The sequence below is a fragment of the Pelodiscus sinensis genome, chromosome 2 (genome assembly GCF_052426305.1).
Source record: "Pelodiscus sinensis isolate ZL-2025 chromosome 2, ASM5242630v1, whole genome shotgun sequence".
NCBI lineage: Eukaryota > Metazoa > Chordata > Testudines > Trionychidae > Pelodiscus > Pelodiscus sinensis.
In genome coordinates this window covers 259,459,202-259,479,209 of record NC_143053.1, presented here as the reverse complement: position 1 = coordinate 259,479,209, position 20,008 = coordinate 259,459,202, and the positions used below count along the sequence as shown (strand labels likewise).

Genomic DNA, 20,008 nt, shown 5'->3' with positions numbered 1-20,008 from the left:
TCTTAATAATTACTATTCTAACATGATTGCTTTTCATACAATTAAATTACTGTTAAAGAATGCAAATTCCATGATTGTAAAAATGGTTTAACCAATACTGAAAAGCCAAAAGAAGACAGATATCCACTCCTTGCTGTTGATGAGCTGTATTACAGCAATACATACCTTATCATCTCTTGTGTATTATGGCAATGTTGTTTATTTGGGATTAAAATTATCACCCTCGAGGACTAAAACTGAGTTTTGTTTATGTATTTTAAAGATTATATTATTCTAAAAATTAGCAAAAAAAAGTGCTCTGAAGCTTGTTGGAATTGGACTTTGAATTGCCAAAGGAATAGCACAGTCTTTCTCCCCCATCACCAGTAAGTATGTATTTGTGTTTTTCAGTATGTCCAGGCAGATGCTCCTACCAATAAAACATTGGCTGGGCTAGTGGTGCAGCTGCTGCAGTTCCAGGAAGATGCCTTTGGCAAGCATGTCACCAATCCTGCCTTCACCAAACTTCCTGTGAGTATCTGAATGCTGTGAGCAGGCTGCCATTATAGCAGCATACTTCATTCTCATTCATTCCGTATTTTTGTTCCCAAATGACACAGTGGCATACTTCCAGCTGAGAAGGTAGATCTGTGGCTGTTCTAGAGTGGTTTCCAATATTTAATGTAGCTGGGCTAAGCACTTAGGTCCTCTTGTGTTGTGAAATAAGCTTTATACTTACAACAGCCTGCCATTTCAATAGAGTATTCAACAGTTCATTTGAAAATGTGGGATGGTTTTAATTTTCAGATGGCATAGTAATTTTTGTAAAGTCAAATATGGGAATATTTTACTGTAGTTTGGATTTGATCTTTATAAGCGAGACCCAGAAATACTGATAGTATTATTGTATAACTTTCAACTTTGGTCATATTTTTTTCACCAGATTCCACAGCTTATTCCTCAGAGTTATGGCTATATTTTAATTAGGCACGTTTAAATGGATGCAGTCAATTTAACTGCCCCCTGCACTGCTGCCTTTTTATCAGAGGCAGAAGGGGAGGAAAGGGAGAGTCTGGTGCTCCCCCTCCCCCACATGTAAATGTGGAACCTCTAAAAAAAATCCAGTAGTTACATGTTTAAACAAATACACTTTAACATCTGATTATTGATTAGTGATCCTAGCAAAAAATGTTAAAAGCTGAAGCATGCTTTCCAATTTAAAACTAGAGTTTTCTCCACTATTTAGTCCATACTGTAAAAAGGAGTCTTACATTGATGTCTTAGAGGGGGATTAAATGAGACCTATTAGACCTTTTTACTCTCCAGTTTATGCTGTTCTACATTCATTGCTGGATATCTATCTGATTTTTTTTAATGGGTAGAATAGTATACTCAGTTGCTTGGTTGAAGTGAAATTTTCAGCGGTTACATGTTTACATGCAGGGATGGGGAGGGTGGGAGTCAGCAGCAGGGCGGGGGAGAGGTAGCTGTCTGGGTGCTAGTGAAGCCAGCTTCCCAAGAGCGCCAGCTTCCCAAGAGCACCAGCTCCCGCCTCTCTACCCCTCTTCCCTGTGCTGCTGCCTCTGGCTTCAAAGCCAGTTCCGCTCCCTCCCCACTGCCATCTGTGCTGTACTGTGGGTGTGCTGCACTGTGGGAGCTGCATGTAACCATGCGGGTTAACCAATGAACCCAGGCTCGGATGCACATTCACATGCCTTTTTAGAGTGAGGTAGAGAGGAAAATGGGATGGTATGTGAGTTCATTGGATTTGTGTTCTTTAAAGAACTGTGTACATTTAATTATACAAAGCCTGTCTTAGTTATCATAGCATTGAAGATGCTACTTTTGGTCAGTGTTCACACTTCTGTCTCCTGAATGTAGGCCAAGTGCTTCATGGATTTCAAAGCTGGAGGTACCTTATGTCATATTCTTGGTGCTGCTTACAAGTATAAGAATGAACAGGGCTGGTAAGTTTTACTTGAATTTATACACATTCTGCATGAAACTAAACATATGAAATGCCTATTCAAACTATTCAAAATTTAATACACTTCCTTAAAGAGCTGAGTGGGAAAGAGAGTTGAGAAGAGGAATGAATTTTTGTTTTCTAGTTGATGCTCAATTTAAAGTTAAAGTCAAGAAGTATTGTGGGCTGGTGGATGGAGCTCCAGCTGGGAAGCCAGAATATCCTGATTTTATTATCCCATTTTTGCAATGCATTTACTGTGTAAAATTGGCCAAATTGCTGAATCTCTCAGTGCCTCAGTTTTCTCATCTGTAAAATATGGATTATTCTTACTTGTCTCATAGAGTATTGTTAGGATTAGTTAATGCCTACAGATATGAAACACCACTTGGATACTAATACATAGAAAACGCTTTGTAACTGTTCATCTGTGTTCATAAATACAGAATGTAAGTTCCATATACAATCACTGTCTGAATAATATTGGCATGTTCGAAACCATCCAGTTGGAGTCCAGTGATGTTTATCGTGTATGCATTATTATTCACAAATCTCACCCCAAGAGTGAAGTTATATCTTATGTTATTTTAATTGAGAAATTGGCAAAATCTTCAGTTGGGAACTAAAAATAGTAAATATAAATGAGTGATCACTCAGTTGAACATAAGGCAGACGTTTTCCCTTCGTTCATGTAGTTCTTCAAATGCAGTGAAGGCCTGTGACTGTACCAGTATTCAGATTACCTCCAAAGAAAATCAAGAGGCAAGAATAAACCATGTTCTAGTATTTTTGTAGGGTAAATAGTGCTCTGCACCCTAACTGCATTTGCAGGATATGAAAGAATAAGAAGCTGCCATCAGTTAACTATCTGAAGCTCCTTCTCTCCATCCTACAATGCTAATTCTTAGCCACAAATAACTGGTGCCTAGGATATTCTGAGGAGCATGTCTTTCGGGGGCCTTGTGCTTCCTGTGAGCCTCAATGGAAAAGCACCACAGCTAGCTCCCACAAAATAAATACATGTATCTTTTCATGCAAACTTGACTTCCCAATTACAGAAATCTGAATTGAGAGCAAAACTCAGACATTTGGCTGCATCCTCTCTCCTCCCTCTCTCACAAATCCCTCAAAACTAGTTGGTAGTGTCTTGTGAGTGTGTGCATGTGGAATGGGGAAGGAACTTATACCTGAGAATTTAACTTCGAGGATCAGCCTTAGCCTGGAATGTTTCCTTCACTGACTTGACCAAATAATGTGATGTGCCTGATGCATGATTCTTGTTTTGCAACGGTATGCATTGTCGCTCTTGGTTAACCTGTTTGTGAATGATCTGTCTTATAGGAGAAGTACCTTTCCTGGTCATAATAGGTATGTCTGAAAAATGCACTTATCCAGTGCAGCTGGACGTACCCTATCATTGTAATTCAAAGAGATGTTCTCTAAAACCTGTTGCTCTAGACTTAGTTAAATGAGAAGACAGGAGAACCTTTTAGTGATCATTTTAAGTTATTTTTTTAAATTGCCCAATACAGTATATTCTGCTGCTTATATGTTAAGAAATAATATGATGAGTGCTTTTATGTGGAAGATTAAATAAAATTATGGTAAACATGTGAATGTATGAACAAAGTGAAATGAATCCTTAATGTTGACTTACACAAACAATGTTCAAACATAGTTGATTAAAGCTAAGCACTTAAAATTAGTGATCTGATTTATAGAGATGTTTAAGCCTTAACACATCATGTTTTGAATATGGTTGAAATAGTAGTTTGAGTTTGAAAACTTCCTTGTGAACATGTTCAGTGTTTTAACTTTGTGTTCACTTTCCTAATGCTTAACTTTATCCCATTAATCTCACTCAGAGCAACTGCTAATCACATTTTGACCAAAAGATTGTGAAATGATGTAAATGTATGTAAATTAGGGAAAGATTTGTTTTTTATCAAGGTAGTTAGAATAATAAGTTAAAAATCAAGAATCTTTTAGAACATCAAGACCACCAGTCCAGAAGTGTTCCTTATACAACTTTCTAAGGTGTCTTGTTCTGGCGGTCACTGTAAATCTTTGAGATGACGTTTATGTTGACATGCAAGATTATCATTTAAATGTAGACAACTTACTCTCACTTTAAGGTTGAAAGACAAGTATACAATAATAAGCGATTACCCTTAACTTCTTTCTGTTGTTTTGGACATTACAACAGACTCAGCCCCCGTGGAAAAAAATCCCATCACACTGGTTGGAAATAGAAACCATTAGGGAAAGTAACAACCTTTCACAAATGTTAATGTCTCGTTTCCTCTCTGGTGTACTATAAAAATCCTCCTATGTGGAAAACCATATATGCTGCAGTACTTAATGGCCTTAGATAAAGGTGAAGAGGTAGCTGTAATGCTCTTGATTAATTTAGTAACTTAATATAAAATTACATGCGATTGTGAGGTTATGACTATGTAGGTTAATGTGAACTTTTGAAATTTAAAAATTCAAACTTGTATCTCAAGTTGTGTAAAACTTAATGCCATTACATATTTACAAGCTGTAAAAATCTCTTAGGTGTTTTACTGAAAATAAGTGGTGCTTTGTGTATTTTAAGTATACTGCTACGTTCCGCCTTTTCTACACTAACAACCACTTAATCCCATTTATTGTGTGTAGAACTAGGCATGGACAGAAAGTCGTGCACTCCAGCTAAGAACCTGAATTGAATTATTTATCAGCAGCTTTCTTTCTAATCCTTCTGGGTGCAAAAGTGAAACTCAGAACCACATTGCTGGCATTTAACAAATTAATAATGCAGGCTGAATTGTTGGAGATCAGAAACTCTTAGATCCTGTCAAATTGCATCTTGCATCTAGCATCTAAGTATATATCCTAAAATTTAAAATTTTTTTACAGATATCACCCACATTCTTAGTACTGAAGTGGGAAAGTAAGTCGTAATTTGAATGAACCCATCTCATAACTTTAGAAGGAAATCACATCAATTTGTCTCTACATCATTAAATTAATAACTTGGGTTATTGTCGCGATTTCCCACTTAATAACAGGCCAAGGGTCAGATTCCAGTATCAGGATGGATATAAAGCATTGTTTCAATTACATCTACAATATATACAGTATTCCATGCATGCAATAGTCTTTTTCTGATGTGCCTAGTTCAAAAAAGCACAGTGGTGGATTTTTTAAGATGCGCTGCATGCTTTTGAGGTTAGAATGTAGGCCTACAACTAATTGCTCAACATAACCAATTGTCTAGTCACAGTGAATGCAACAGAAATATAAATAGAAAGCAGTATTTAGAGACATGAAAATTGATTTGCTTGTGCTCTCAATGCTGCTGTCTCTTTCTAGCTGCTGATGCCATTGTGAGCTGTGTCTCAATAAAAGTAAATGATGTTGTCAGCTGCTTTTAATTAATCGCTGTTGTCTGATCACTCTAGAGAATGTAGAAATGTAGTTAATTGGCTACCTGTCTTGCTCTAAGGTTTGTTGCTAGTCATGTTGGGTAATAGAACTTCAGCCTTGAATTCCGTTGTGCTACTAAGAGTTTACAAATCAACTGCATTTTGTTGATTGGAATTGATTGTTTCTTTTTTATGGGGACTCTTAAGTAGGGCAAGAGTAATGGTTGAACTGTTTCTATTATGCTCTAAAACTCTTAATAATTTATGTTAATGCATGCAACTACTGTAAGAATCTGTTCTCTGTAAGTATTAAGATCGGCCAGAATGTGCATAATTTTAAATACCACGTTTTGGTGAAAAGCAAATATCAAAAAGTCTAAATATGCTTTGCTGTTGAAAATAGGCAAGTTAAAGTTTTTAATCTGTTCAATCATTTTCTTTATTTACAGGAGACGGTTTGATTTGCAGAATCCATCCCGAATGGATCGAAATGTGGAGATGTTCATGAACATTGAAAAAACACTAGTTCAGGCAAGTCATTTTATAACCATACATATTTTCTGTTTTGTGTCACAATGTATTTTCCATTTTCTTTGAGGAAATGGACTTTTAGCTCTTAGGTCCCTCAAGTGTGACCTTCATAACAATTCCAAACTTTGTACTTTTCTTGAATTTCTGTTTGAATGTAGCTTTTCTTTTCAATCTCATCTTCTCAGAGAATTTCTGAAACTAGTTAGTGCAGATGAGTTGGGGAAATACTTAGTACAGAGAAACCTGATAGGGTAGGAAAATAATTTTGAGCTTTAAAATTGTTAGATAACTAGTTTTTAACTTTAAAATACAGTTGTGCGCCTGTATAATCCAGTATCTTTAATAGGTTAAAACAATGTGCTTAGAATTTAGGAAATAAAGTTTTAAAAAATTGTAAAATCGAACTATTCTTGAAAATGCCTGGCCATTTTATCTTAAAGCAAAAAGTGATTTACTGCTCTTGAGAGGTTCTGGGTTATCAGGGCAAGTGTTGAAGTACATTACGAACAGCCGCATTAGAAACTTTAACTTCCCATCAACGTGCCTCAGTCCGGACTTGGAGGGCCCATCTCTACAAGTGAGCAGATCAGTTTTGTTTATCCAAGTCCACCCTTGCCTCCTCTGAGACTGCCAGCAAGGGTGAAAGTTCGTGTTTTGTTTCTGATGAAGATACCTCTCCATTAGTAAACAGACTGAAACACGAGCTCATTTTGTCTGAGCCACGGAACAGCTACCATACGGGTAGCAGCTCATTCCTATTCGGAGTCAAAGTTGAATCCTTGACTTAAAAGTGGAAAAGCTCTGCATGCCAGTACAATGATTTTTCTCACTTTCCCTCCAGAGCAGGTCAGTTACAAAATAAGTTCATTACTACATCAGGGATTGTTTTCTGTGGTAATCTAGACCTAGGCGAGTATTTGTGCTTGTTTTACTTTCAAAATGTACTTTTCAGGCAACTTAGTAAAATCACCCAAAAACCTAAAAAGTGTCACAGGGTCACCCTCTCCCCCCAACCCCATGTCTGCCTTCCATTTAGCACAGTGGTTTTGAAACAGCAGCATCAGAAATTGATGGGAGCCACTGGCCCACCCAGGCCCCTTGCTGTCCACGCTGTGGGAGTTGGGGGACTGACTGGCTTCCCAGCAGTACTCCCTGAGCCAGGTTGCCTCTGGACACTTGAGTGGTCTGTAGGCAGAGTGGTGGTACAGTTCTGAACTGCGCCTCCACTGCACTCTTACTACTTCCTTAGTGGAGCCTGGCCCTGGCTGATGACGCCTTCTGAAGCGGTTGCCTACCCGTGGAGCCCAGCTGCCATGAGATGTTCCCTGAGGTACTTACTCACTGCTGCCTTAGTTCTACTGGAGCATATCATGGCAGCGAGGCTCTGCAGACAGGAACAAGCTCCAGGGGGGCACTGGCTTGTGCCAGGCCTCGTCAGGGGGAGAGGCAAGAGTGCATTGGGACATGACTCAGAGCTGTGTCGCCCACCCTGCCTGGGGAGTACCCAACTATGCAGAGGTAGCCTAGGTCAGGGAACATGGCAAGGAGGCCTGCTAGTCAGCCAGCTAGTCACAGCTTCTACCAGTTTCTGGCAGGAGGGGTGTGTGCCCACAGTTTGAAAACATCTGTACTAAATGGCAGAGGTGGAGAACATATAACCCCACATCCTTCTGCCCTCCCCCACACATCACCTTTAAGGGGTACATATATTGCTTGCTCACCATAGGCACAAAAATGCCTAATTGACTCTGCACAGAACCCTTTGCATTAATGTTTGCCAAGCAACAATGTTTAATTCAGTAATTCCTGACAGGTTCATGCATTTGATCCACTCATTTCTGATTTAAAGTTTGTCTTTTCTCCTCTAGAATAATTGTCTGAGCAGACCAACAATCTACCTCATTCCAGATATTGAACTGAAGTTGGCTAATAAACTAAAGGACATTGTTAAACGTCACCAGGTAACAGATACGGAATTTGTAGGAGCCTGGCATTTTTGCAGATTACGTTTTTGCAGCTATTTATAAAGGACAACTGTAGATGTATTACTTTAGAATTGGGCTTCTAAAAATTAAATAGTACAGAGGAACAATGGGCAACTGGTGGCTTGACTGCATCCGTTCTGTGAGATCATTTTATTTGGCCTATTAACAGGGGATTTATTCTTCTGTGACATTTATTTTTATTTCTCAACCTTTCTGCTGCGATAAACATCCTAAGAGTATGAAGTGTTTGTTTCAGTGTGGAAGTCCAATCACTAGGGGGACTGGTTGTACACTTCCTTGAATTGCATACATGCTGAAACATCAGGTCTATATCCACTGCACCAAAAGTGTAGTGGGAAGTGTTGCATTGACAAACCCATGGCTGATACTTTTGTCTGAAATTGTTTTACTTCATGACAGAATTATAAAGAGGAGTCTTTCATGAATGGAGGGAATGTGAATATCTATTACTGAAAAAGGACATAAGCCCCTGTACCTCATAGGTTTGTAAGTCATGGTAGGGACAAAAGAAAATATCTTGAACCATTTCTATAGCTTCAGTCACAAAGCCAACTATGACAAATGCTGATATCAGGGTGCCGTTGTTACTGATCTAAAAGGCAAAGTTTTCAGTGAGCAGTGTTGTTTCGTTAGAGCTCTGTGTCCTACATCTTGTTGTGTGTTAGCCATTGGCAGCTTGAGAACCAGAATGATGACAAAATAGTAAAACAATGTGCAATGCCAGTGGAAAAGTCATTTCCATTTGATGAGAAAAAGGTTAAAATATTTGAAACATTATCTTTCTCGGTATACGGTTTCGGCAAAGACTTTGAGGTGCATGAACACGTGGAAAGAAAAGTTAAACCAAAATTATGCTCAATTCTTAATTTCCTTTGACACTAGAGTACAGATGCAAATCAGCTACTGATATATGTTGAGACAATTGACAATAGTCTTAATATTCACACCAAATTTATGAAGTTAGTGAAGTTAGCCTCATTACACAGAATAAAAAAGGGTTCAGATATTTTTGGTGCCTTTCAGAAGGTTGCTGCTTATTTTCAAAAATTTGTTGGCTGCTTTTATGGACGGACCACTTACTGCTTGTAGATCAAAGGTTGGGTTTGCACTGGTGTTGCAGCACAGTGAAGAAAATTGCTGTTGCCTGGCACAGAGGGGCAGGGCTCTGAGGTGTTTCTGGGACAGGCTCTGTCCTTGCACCGTGTCAGGGTGTTTGCAGCTTCACTGCTGAATCTGTCCCCTGAGAGGATCTTCATAGTAATCTCCCGCATCTGTGCAGCTATGGATTCTCAAGTATGTTTCATGTTTATTTGACATACATTTGCAGAATTTTAATTTTGGGGTTCAGAATTTAATTTTTTGACACACTTTTTATTTGTTCACTTCTGGTCCTAATTAAAAATGTCTATTTCCAAAAGCTTTTAATCCTATTTGTTGGTCCTTCCTCCCTTTGTTGTCTTTCCTTTTTTCTGAAAGATTACTTGCCTCTCCTGTGTCCTTTTCTGTGATCTTATCAGTGGGGCAAAGAACTTTACCTCTTCAGCTTCTGCCACCTGAGCAGCCTTCTGGTGGTATCTCTCATATACTCTGTTCTCATCTCAAATGTGTGTCTTCTCCGATGCCTAGGTCGTCTAACTTTTTTCCCCTCTGCTGATGATCTGCTGGATATTCTAATTTATTCTTGATTCTTTTTTAAAAAAATCAGTAAACAGTTGAAAATGGACACTATCAGCTTGAAAATACACAATTTCACATAGGCATGGTTATATTTTACAATTACAAATAAAACCTCAGATTACACTGACAAACAAGTCAGAGAAAAATCAATCTTTTATAATTGACTAATACAACATTTAACAGACCTTTGAATGTTGTCAGTGTCATTGTTTTCTCCCTTGTAGTCTTTTCCTTTGTTAAACAGATCCTTTTAAAATTGAAGGGGGAGGAGAACAACCCTCTATTTTTAAAGGATCTTTTTTTAAAAGTTTGTTTTTAAAGTTCAGGACACATTATTTAAAGGAGGCTCCATCAGAAATTGTAGTTTTTTTAGTCTATTTTAAAAAAATCAAGTTGATAGTATCACTTTAAAAATTACAGTTTGGATCAGTGTGTTTATATTTACTCAGTTATAGGTGTCTTCTCATAGGAATGTACACAATAGACTTGCATAGATCAAGGTTTGAGAAAATGAAGTATGATGAAAGAAAAATCAGTGAAAGGAAAGAAAAGATTGAAGGTGAGAAGGCCCAAGGCGATACCAGAAAGAGATAGGATTGTGTGCCAGAAGCAATCCTTTTTAAAATATATAAAAGCATAGTTAGGGGAAAGAGGTAATCTCCAAAAGATGAATTGTTTACTACTTTTCAGAATAGTGGCAGTAATTGAGTTGAATGCTTATATTCTGGATCTTACTATATTGTAACTAAAAATCACTCATTAGTGTTTATAAAATGGAAAGTTTTTTCTGTTTGTAGGAGGAAGTTATTTCCATTCTGCTATGGATTCTCAAGCATGTTTCACTTTTTTCCCTAGGGAACCGTCACTGATGAGAGGGCAAAAGCCACCCATCATATTTATCCTAATCCTACCTCACTGGATGATGGTAAATAATACAGAGTTGATCTCTATGAATCTTGTAACTAAAACACTTAACTGCTAAAGTTCTATACAAAGCCCCTAGGTAGGAAAATGCACTAATTTTAATACTGAGAGCTGTTCTAAAAGCAGTAACTGTCGAGATTTGATTGTAAATGGTTTGTAGTCCTAAATGTCCTGTGTCACAATCTGTGGGCGGGAGAAGGAGGGGGGGAAGGTGGTATTTTTTTATATAGAGCTGGGTCTATATTTTCTGGAAAGCATATGATATAGGCCTTGATTTGAAAGTCTGTCCTATTAACATTAGAGATTTAAAAGCTTAACTGATTAACCAGTAGCCTCACCCTTAATGGCTGAGGCTTACCAGGTCTGGTTAACCAAGCAGCCCTCTGGCTGGGGAGCTGCTCCAGCCCCACAGAGCCCGCTGGAGCTCCCTCTGTCTGTGGTGGGCCTGTCCAATCCCCAGCCTCAGATTACATGCTGGCTACCCAGGAGAGGGGCTGGTGAGGGCTGCCAGCCCCACTCCTGGGGAGCTGGCTGCAGGACCTGTGACGAAGCCTCCTCCCCAGGAGAGGGACTGGCAGCAGCCCCAGTCAATCACACTCCCAGGCAGGTAGCTTCACTGCATCACCAAAGCCGCCTCCTTCAGAGCAGGGCCCGTGCTTTGCTGCAGGCTCTGCAGCACATGTAGCCACTATGATTTTTAGCCGTTACACAGTTACATTTTTAAATGCATTTTTTACATCCCTAATTAACATTAAGCACTGGCAGCGTGCTCAGTGCTGTGCAAAACAGATTATTCTGTGCCTCTGAATTATAGTTAGAGGAGATGCAAAGGAAGATCAACACTCTAGGAGAGCCAAAGGAAGGAATTGCTACAGATTACAAAATGTTTGCAAATTGGTTGGATAGTCAAGGCTTGAGACAGAGCCTGAGTTGGGCCATCTCTCCCAGTGATCTCACCTTGTTGATTTGTATTTGCCCCGATCTCTGGGTGGTAGAGAGAATCCATACAAAGTTATTTATTTCAAGGGGATTATGGCTAAAATGGAACCACATTGAGACTTTGGTGACTACGTATAAAAATGACACTGAAAACTAATATGAGATAGGATTGAGAGAATATACAAATCATCAAAAAGGTTAAATGTTCTCCTCTTTCTTGATGGACCTTTTAAGAAATAGAAGTAAATCTGTGGTAGAGAACACAGGAGCCAAAATAAAACTTATGAGAATTAAAAACGACTTTGATATAGTTTCATAGGGATAGAAGTATGATTAGCATCCTTGCTTCCCTGCATGTGTATCTGAATTGCTTTAAGCCACAAGTGGCAGTGAAAATCAATGAAATGGGTGTGTTAGATAAATCAAGACTATAGTAGTTTTCAATGAGGCTATTGTGTGAAGTTGCATAGTTTATCTAGGAGCATTTTATTATGCGTGTATCATACATGTTAAGCTAAGAATACAAAAAGTTACTTTTTCAAATTTCATTCTCCAATTTTATTTTATTTTGGGGGAGAAGGGAAGACTGGATTTCCCTGAAGCAAAAGTGAGATACTATAAAGAAAGTTGAAATAGAGATGAGTTGCGTATTTGCAACTGATTTCCACTAGATGGGAGTGTTTTGTCTGTGTGTAGACTGGAGCATGTTATGTTTTATCTTTTGGTATCCTTTGTTGAATGTGTTTTGCACTCCCAGGGACATAATGCTAGTATATAGCTATCTCATTTATGTTCAGAAGTTCTCTCTCCCTCCCTCCCTCCCTCCCCCCCTCCTTAATAGGAATGAGTGCAGTTCTTAGATGGAGCTAGGTGGCTCTGTTTAAGTCTTGATTTGATTGAGCTTTAAAGATGGCTTTATTGCAGGTAGCCATGAACTCAAGAAATATTTTTTCGTAATTCAGACTCTCAATCTGAACTACATTTAAAAATCAGTTTGAGTAGTGTTCTCCAGTTATCTAAATGCTTCTTGCCTTTCTCCATTGCCATGGAGGAAAAATATAAATGCTTTAACACATCCTTTAGAAACAACTGGAATCATTCAGAAAAACCACTATTGATTCTGTGGTGCCAGATATATATCTAAGTGTAATAAGAACATAAGGACGGCTGGAGTGGGTCTGACCAAAGGTCCATCTAGCCCAGTGTCCTGTCTGCCGACAGTGGCCAATGCTACGTGCCCCAGAAGGAGTGAACAGAACAGGGAATCTTCAACCAATCCCTCTCCTGTCACCTATTCCCAGCCTCTGACAGAGGCTAGGGACACCATTCCTACCCATCCTGGCTAATAGCCATTGATGGACCTAATCTCCATGAATTTATCTAGTTCTTTCTTTAATCCTGTTAAAGTCCTGGTTTCCACAACATCCTCTGGCAAGGAGTTCCACAGGTTGACAGTACACTGTGTGAAGAAAAACTTCCTTTGGTTTGTTTTAAACCTGGTACCTATTAATTACATTTGGTCACCCCTAGTTCTTATGTTATGGGAACAAGTAAATGACTTTTCCTTATTCACTTTTTCCATACCAGTCATGATTTTAGAAACCGCTATCATATCCTGTCTTAATCTCCTCTTTTCTAAGATGAAAAGTCCTAATCTTTTTAATCTCCCTTCATATGGGACCCGTTCCAAACCCCTAATATTTTTGTTGCCCTTTTCTGAACCTTTTCCAATGCCAATATATCTTTTTGAGATGAGGCGACCACATCTGAATACAGTATTTAAGATGCGGGCGTACCATGGTTTCATATAGAGGCATGCTCTATATTCAATCATGCTCACATTCTTACTGCAAGATAAGCAAAAGCTTATGTTCATTGTCCCTGGTTTAGCAAGTATCCAAGTGTCATTACAGGTGGTTTACTAATAGTGTTCTACATGAAGGGAACAAAAATTGGATTCATGAGGCCAGTATTGTCTTGGAAGTTCTGCAGAGTCAGCATATGTTTTTCCTAAAAACTGTGCCTTAGGAATTACTTTGGGGATGTTCTATGGCTTTTACTATGCAGGAGGTCAGATTAGATTATCACTCTTGCTTTAGAATCTGAATTTTCCCTCATGTGAGGCTAGTATGTCTACTTCAAAGCCATCTTCCTGAAAGAGGAGCATTTTTTGTTGTTGTTGTTTCTGGTATACTATATCTGGTTTAATGCCTGTGATGGGTGTAAATCAAATCAGTGGAATGAGTGACTGGGTATTCAGAAGCTTCTGGGGGTAAAACAAATAAAAGGAAGTTCTTCTTCACACAGTGCATAGTCAATCTGTGGAACTCCTTGCCTGAGGAGGTTGTGAAGGCTAGAACTATAACAGGATTTAAAAGAGAACTAGATAAATTCATGGAGGTTTAAGTCCATAAATGGCTATTACCCAGTATGGGTAGGAATGGTGTCCCTACCCTCTGTTTGTCAGAGGATGGAGATAGATAGCAGGAGAGAGATCTCTTGATCATTAACTGTTTGATTCACTCCCTGTGGGACACCTGGCATTGGCCACTGTTGGTAGACAGGATACTGGGCTGCATGGACCTTTGGTCTGACCCAGTATGTCCATTCTTATGTTCTTATGTAGCTGAGTTAGTCTGTACAGGATAAACTTAAAAAATAACAAATGGTCTGGTAGCACTTTATAGACTAACAAAACATGTAGATGGTATCCTGAGCTTTCATGGGCACAGCCCACTTCTTCAGATGACTGGAGTTTTGAGTTTCAGATGTGCAGAGCTCTGACAAGGACCCCGGGGGCCGGGTGTTTAGTGGGTAGGGTATAAATAGTTGCTAATTGACAAGAAAAAGTTTGGAAGGGAAAAGGTTGGGCTTCAAACCTTACAGTAGTTAGAACAGATATGTTTGTCATGGGGAACTAGCCTTCCTGTCTCTTTCTACCTTACTTTTGCCTCTTAAGCAGCTTCTTACTGAACCTTGTACTGCAGGAGCTGTTTCTGCTCCTTACCATGGTCTCAGCCTGGTATTTTAGGAGTTAGCAACTGTCAGCAAACGGGGAGAGAGGAACTGCTAGAACCAGGGAGCAGGCTGGGAAAGGTAGAACTTTTGAGGGCAAACTAGAGGAGGGGTTTTCAAACATGGTGGTGGGGGGGTTGCAATCTGTCAATGTCCACCCCAAACCCCACTATGCCTCTTCATTTATAATGGTGTTAAATACACAACAAAATGTTTTTAACTTACTCAGTGGCTTGCTATATGGAAGGACTCACCAGTGCAAAAGTTTGTGAACTATTGGGCTAGAATCTTAATCCAACTTTACCTCTCATCATCCAGAAATCCTCCCCCTCTTCTAGTACCTTAAGTGACCACTTCCAAGCCTTTACACATTAACCAGTCACCAGGGTAGTAAAACTCTGGCGATTAGCCAGTGACCCAGGGGTTTACATCTCTATTGTTGGCACTGCATGTGCCCACAGACTAACTCTTCAAGTGGGTTTATTCCTGTGGATGAATTGGCCTTAGGGACTATTTGTGGATCTATAGGGGCCTAAAAAGACTTTATTTTAAAAAGATCATTTAAACTGGAATGTGATGAAAAGGCTGCTCAGATGACCTAAGTTTTCAGCAGCTCTACTATTTACCTATCTCATTTTGCTGTGGATCTTGCATTCATAATAGCCCAATGCACATCCCCCCAAAAGGCCAATAGTAGAGGTTTTAGGACAGATGCACAGTCTAGACAGAAACTAATGATATCTTGCTGGTTACCCTAGCGCACTATCTCAATTAAGGAAATGCATCATTAAAAACAAAACAAAAAAGCCTGTAGCTTCCCTGCTGCATCTGACATTTATTGGAGGTGACTGAAATAAATTCTGCTCTGATTATGGCAGAGACAAACTGCTTGAGTTAGCTCACTATTTAAATCTGACTTTGTTTTCATATTGCAGATGAATGGTTGAGACCTGTAATGAAGAAGGATAAGCAAGTGTTGGTGCACTGGGGCTTTTATCCAGACAGGTGGGGAAGAAAACCTTCATCTCTCAATCCTGAAAAAGCTTATATTAAAAAAAGAGAGGGGTTAAATCATAGCAGTTTGAAATTGCAGATAATTTAATCCATCATCTCATACAAGTGAATTCTTCCTCTTGCTTTATTGGATGTATTTCTCCTGAGATCAAACTACCTTCTGTAGCTTCATAGCTGTGGTTGAGTTTAGTGAACTTGCATGTCGTTTTTCAAACAAAATGGTGACATCCCAGCTTTATCTGGTCTGCGGTTGTACTCTTCTTTTCTAGTCCTACAGAATAAAGGCACAAGGTCAAGCTTGTTGGTTTCACATCAAATAAAAGTTTAATATCTCCCTTCTTTTCGCCATTTTGCACACTATTTGATTGTTTTGGGTTTTTTTTTAATGATTGCACACATTTTTTAATGATTGAACATAGGCTAGAGCACCCAGTGCACAGAGTATTGGTCTCATGCTAGTGACCTAGTAATTATTACAGTACCTAGAACTAGAAAGGCGAGATTTTGTTCACTCTGACAACATTTTAAAGTTATATTGGCATAGCTGTGTGTGTCAGAGTGTGAATAAAACACATCCCGACCAACAGAGCTATGCTGACGAACCTTCAGTGTAGGCCCAGCTATATTGACAGAAGATTGTTTTTGTTAATTAAGCTAATCTAGTTGAAGGAGGTGGCATTCCTACACCAACATAAAAACTTCTGTCAATATAGGCTGTGCATACTATAGAGGGTTACGCAGGCATAAGCTCTACAGCGGGGTGGAGAACCTTTTTTGGGTCAGGGGCCACTGATCCAGTGAAAAATCAGTCAGAGGCCACACATGAGAAGCAATATTTTAAACAGGATTTTACATCCCTAGTTGGTTGTATTGTTATAAGCAACCATTTTTTGGGATGGCATATAATTTGATGAAACAGGAAATAATGGTCAGATGGATTCTATAGAACTAGAGGCTTTTGGGAAAGATTGGATTGCTGCCCTTTATTTTCAGGGCCTAATGAATCTTAATTAAAATAGATAAGGTTATGGAACATGGAGGCAACTTAATAAATTAATGGTGCAGAGAAATAAGAATTCACTCTTGAATTCCCTTAAACCCCCTCAAAACCTGAAATTATCAGAAAACATATGGTTTTACTGTTGTGAGCTTTTCATAAATGTCTAACTCAGAAATGTAAATTTTTGTATTGTTCTTTTGATAGAAAATAACTGGATACCATTCTGTCCCACTGGTATGATTTGAAAATGCTTTGATGGCAGTCTTGCCAGTGATTTTTGGAAGGAACAACAAAGAGAACTAATTCATTTTTTCTCATCTGATTTCCTTTTAGCTATGATACTTGGGTTCATGCTAGTGATATTGATGCTGAAATTGAAGATGCTCCTATTCCAGAGAAACCATGGAAGGTGAGCACTTTTAAAATTGTTCTGGAGTGTTATTTAAGTGTGTTGCATCCTCAGGTGCTGTTATGGAGGTTTTTTTGGAAGGATGATGCATGTGCATTAACAGTTTCCCCCCACTCACACGGAAAAAGTCAGTCCATATTTTAATATCACACTTAACGTAAAAGGACCCTCACATCTCTTCAGTATTGAGATAACCCGAATGTTGCTTCTCCTGACTATAGAGAGTAGGAAAGAGGAAGTGACATATCCCCGTTATGTCAGTGATAATCTCCTTCCTGCAACTAAATGTATAGATGTTGCATGACCGAATTCAGAAGAACAGGCTTGCTCAGAACAGGTCTGGCAGGTCTTACGAGATAATAGAAAGCTGTATACAGGGCTGTCTACCTACCACGTAGAAATGCTTCTTGGTATGGGCATATCAAGTAGGGATGTAAAAATAATAGTAATAAAAAAAAAACCCTAACCATGTAACCAGTTTAATTTCAATTGGTTATACACTCCGGCAGCTGCCGGAGCCACAAGCTCCAGGCAACTCCTGGGAGTTTAACCAGTAAGGTTAACAAATAAGCTAATGCTTATCAGTTAACCATTTAATTGATTAAACCCTGACATCACTGATCTCAATAAATTCCCCTGCTGTCCCACTGGTATGTCCTTTGTTCAATCTGTCTTGGACTCCTTGCTCCACATAAAGCAGCAAGGCCTGGCCTTCACATCTATGAGGATGCAATTAGCAGCCATCTTAGCCTTCCACCTTCTAGTGAGTGGCAGATAAGTGTACTTCCAAGATGATATTACGGTTTCTGAAAGGGCTGGAGAGGCTCTAACCTGAGGTCCGTAAGCCACTCTCTTCATGGGACTTAAACCTATTTCTTATGAGTCCCCTCCTTCAAGCCACTACCCTCTGCTATTTCCATCTTGGAATGTCATCTTCTTGGTAGCAATTACCTCAGCCAGAAAGGTCTCTGAAACCAAGACCCTTGTATCAGAATCCACTACCTGCACCCCACCTGGCTTTCCTGCCAAAGGTGGTGTCTCAATTCGTTAAGAACCAGGTCATTTTCCTACAGGGCTACAACCTGACTTTCAGTACATACCTTTGCATCTTGCTATGCTGTTGCCCAACGGGCCCAGAACAATGCCAATTTCAGGAGAGCAGAAAGTGACAGTCCTGTTGCTGTCAGAAAGTCTGTGAACTCCGAGCCTGCCTCTTGGCGTACTGCGTCTGAGTCACTTACATCGAATGAACACCTTGAAGGAAAAAACAGTTCCTAACCTTTCTGTTACAGTTGTGTTGCTCATGTCCGTTCTATGACCCTCTCTCCTATCTCTGTGTCAGGGTTACCAGCAAGAAGGAACTGAGAAGATGCATAGCCAGTGGTGACCCTTATAGCAGCACATATGCTTGTGGCTCCAGAGAGCATTAGAGCCAGGCCAATGGATACCACTAATGGAAAAACCTTTGGCAGCAGTGCATGTTGCATGCATGCACCTAATGTAGAATGAACACGAGCAATACATCTCAAACAACAGTTACGGATATAATTAGCAATGCTTTTTGTAAAGTGGTTTGACATTCTTTAATGAAAGCAGAAAGTACCATAATAACTGAATTTGTATACAGTATTATGAAGTACGACTTTTGCTGTTGTAAGAACTGCTCTAGTACCCCCCATAGCAGTGGTCAAAGTATTGGAAATTAAAATTCAGATTTCTTTTTCCATTGAGAAGTTTAACAATTTGCAGGTAGCTCCTTCCCTTTTAAAGATGCTGAAGAAAATGTGGTCTTTCACTTTACTGAAATCAATTCTTACTGTTTTGGGAATGATCAGTTAAGAGCTTCCCTACATTTGCCCAATTGCTTTATTCATACTAATGATTTAAGCCCTTGAGTCTGGTTGCAGTTTGGCTCAGTCCTGAAATGGATGCCAATGTCTGCAAGCTCTGTTGAGCACATTGCATAGTTCATGTCCCTTGGATTGATTTCAGTTTGCCCAGTGCATGAATATAACATTGGAGGTGTAGCACCTTAGAACATTTGCATGAAAAGCAGCTATGGATTGTTACAGTGATGTTTGCACAGTTACTAACATCTTTTGTTAAAAGATTTATGATTTACTGTAACTCTTACCATTGCTGCTGTTATGAAAACTAAGTCAATGCTTCCTGGTCTGTTGAACTTGTAAGGGCTCAAAAGAACAATAGCAGGCTTTGATTTAGGTCATTTACATGATTAGAGGTCTGTCAGTCTGGCACAGTGATTTCTCTCTGATTTAATTCATTGAAAGAAAACAAGATGAGGAGACAATTAGAATAAACCAGTAATAAAGATTACAATTATTATTTTGCATTTATACATAGAGAACATTTCATGCTGTTGTGTTCTGTTACTAATTTGTTTAGAGGTGATGCAAGAGAAGGTCTGTGGTCAGATCAAGTGAAGACAATTTTCGTTGGATGATTGGAGAGTGGTGGGGTTGATTTTATAAATAACTCTTTTTATAACTTGTTTTAAATATTAAAGTCAAGCTTAAGCCCACTTTTATTACTCACATATTTAAATTAGAATCCCATTCAAAGAAGTTATCCAAATAAATAAGTATCTGGTCCAGGCTTTCTAGATAGTCTTCCATAGCTAGTTGAAAACTCTTTTTCACTTCTTCTGCTTCCTCCTCTCCTTTTTACACCTTTGCATGGTGCAGACTATTTATTGGTTATCTTACAAATTTCTGGGAGTTAGGTGGAACCAGTGCTGCTTTGAAGCATGATGAAGGCAGGGGTGATGTGGTCTGACTGTTTCTTAAAACATAAAGCCATTTGCATTTCATGAAAAGCCTTAGTTGACAAAAATAGTTGCCCTCTGGACCACTTCAACTGAAGTGAAGAGTTTCATTGTTTTTCCCACTACCCCTGCTTTGTATATAGAGGTCAAAGGGTCAAACAGTGAGTAGAGAAGGGTGCATTACTGAAACTGACTGTCAAAAGTTGGCATTGTCCCAAAATGTTGACTTTACATGTATTTGGTAAAATTTCTCTTTTTAATTAGCTTTTTAAGAAACATGCATCACTGTCCATAACAATCATTTATTGCATAGTCTCCTGTAAGTACATATCGGTCTTTAAAACGGCACGGGA

General features: G+C 39.1%; 1 protein-coding gene across 4 annotated transcripts in view; it reads left to right on the top strand.

Moving 5' to 3' along the window:
* SMARCC1 (SWI/SNF related BAF chromatin remodeling complex subunit C1) overlaps positions 1-20,008 on the top strand; it is a 139,479-nt gene that overhangs the window by 12,166 nt on the left and 107,305 nt on the right. For 2 of the 4 annotated variants that reach the window (XM_075923022.2, XM_075923024.2), the window contains exons 2-9: positions 391-510; positions 1,861-1,946; positions 3,287-3,313; positions 5,805-5,886; positions 7,755-7,847; positions 10,425-10,494; positions 15,383-15,452; positions 16,795-16,870. In XM_075923022.2, coding sequence (XP_075779137.2) covers positions 391-510; positions 1,861-1,946; positions 3,287-3,313; positions 5,805-5,886; positions 7,755-7,847; positions 10,425-10,494; positions 15,383-15,452; positions 16,795-16,870 — 624 coding nt within the window. The remainder of the gene's footprint in view (positions 1-390; positions 511-1,860; positions 1,947-3,286; positions 3,314-5,804; positions 5,887-7,754; positions 7,848-10,424; positions 10,495-15,382; positions 15,453-16,794; positions 16,871-20,008) is intronic. The other 2 variants (XM_075923023.2, XM_075923025.2) reach the window with 1 other exon arrangement.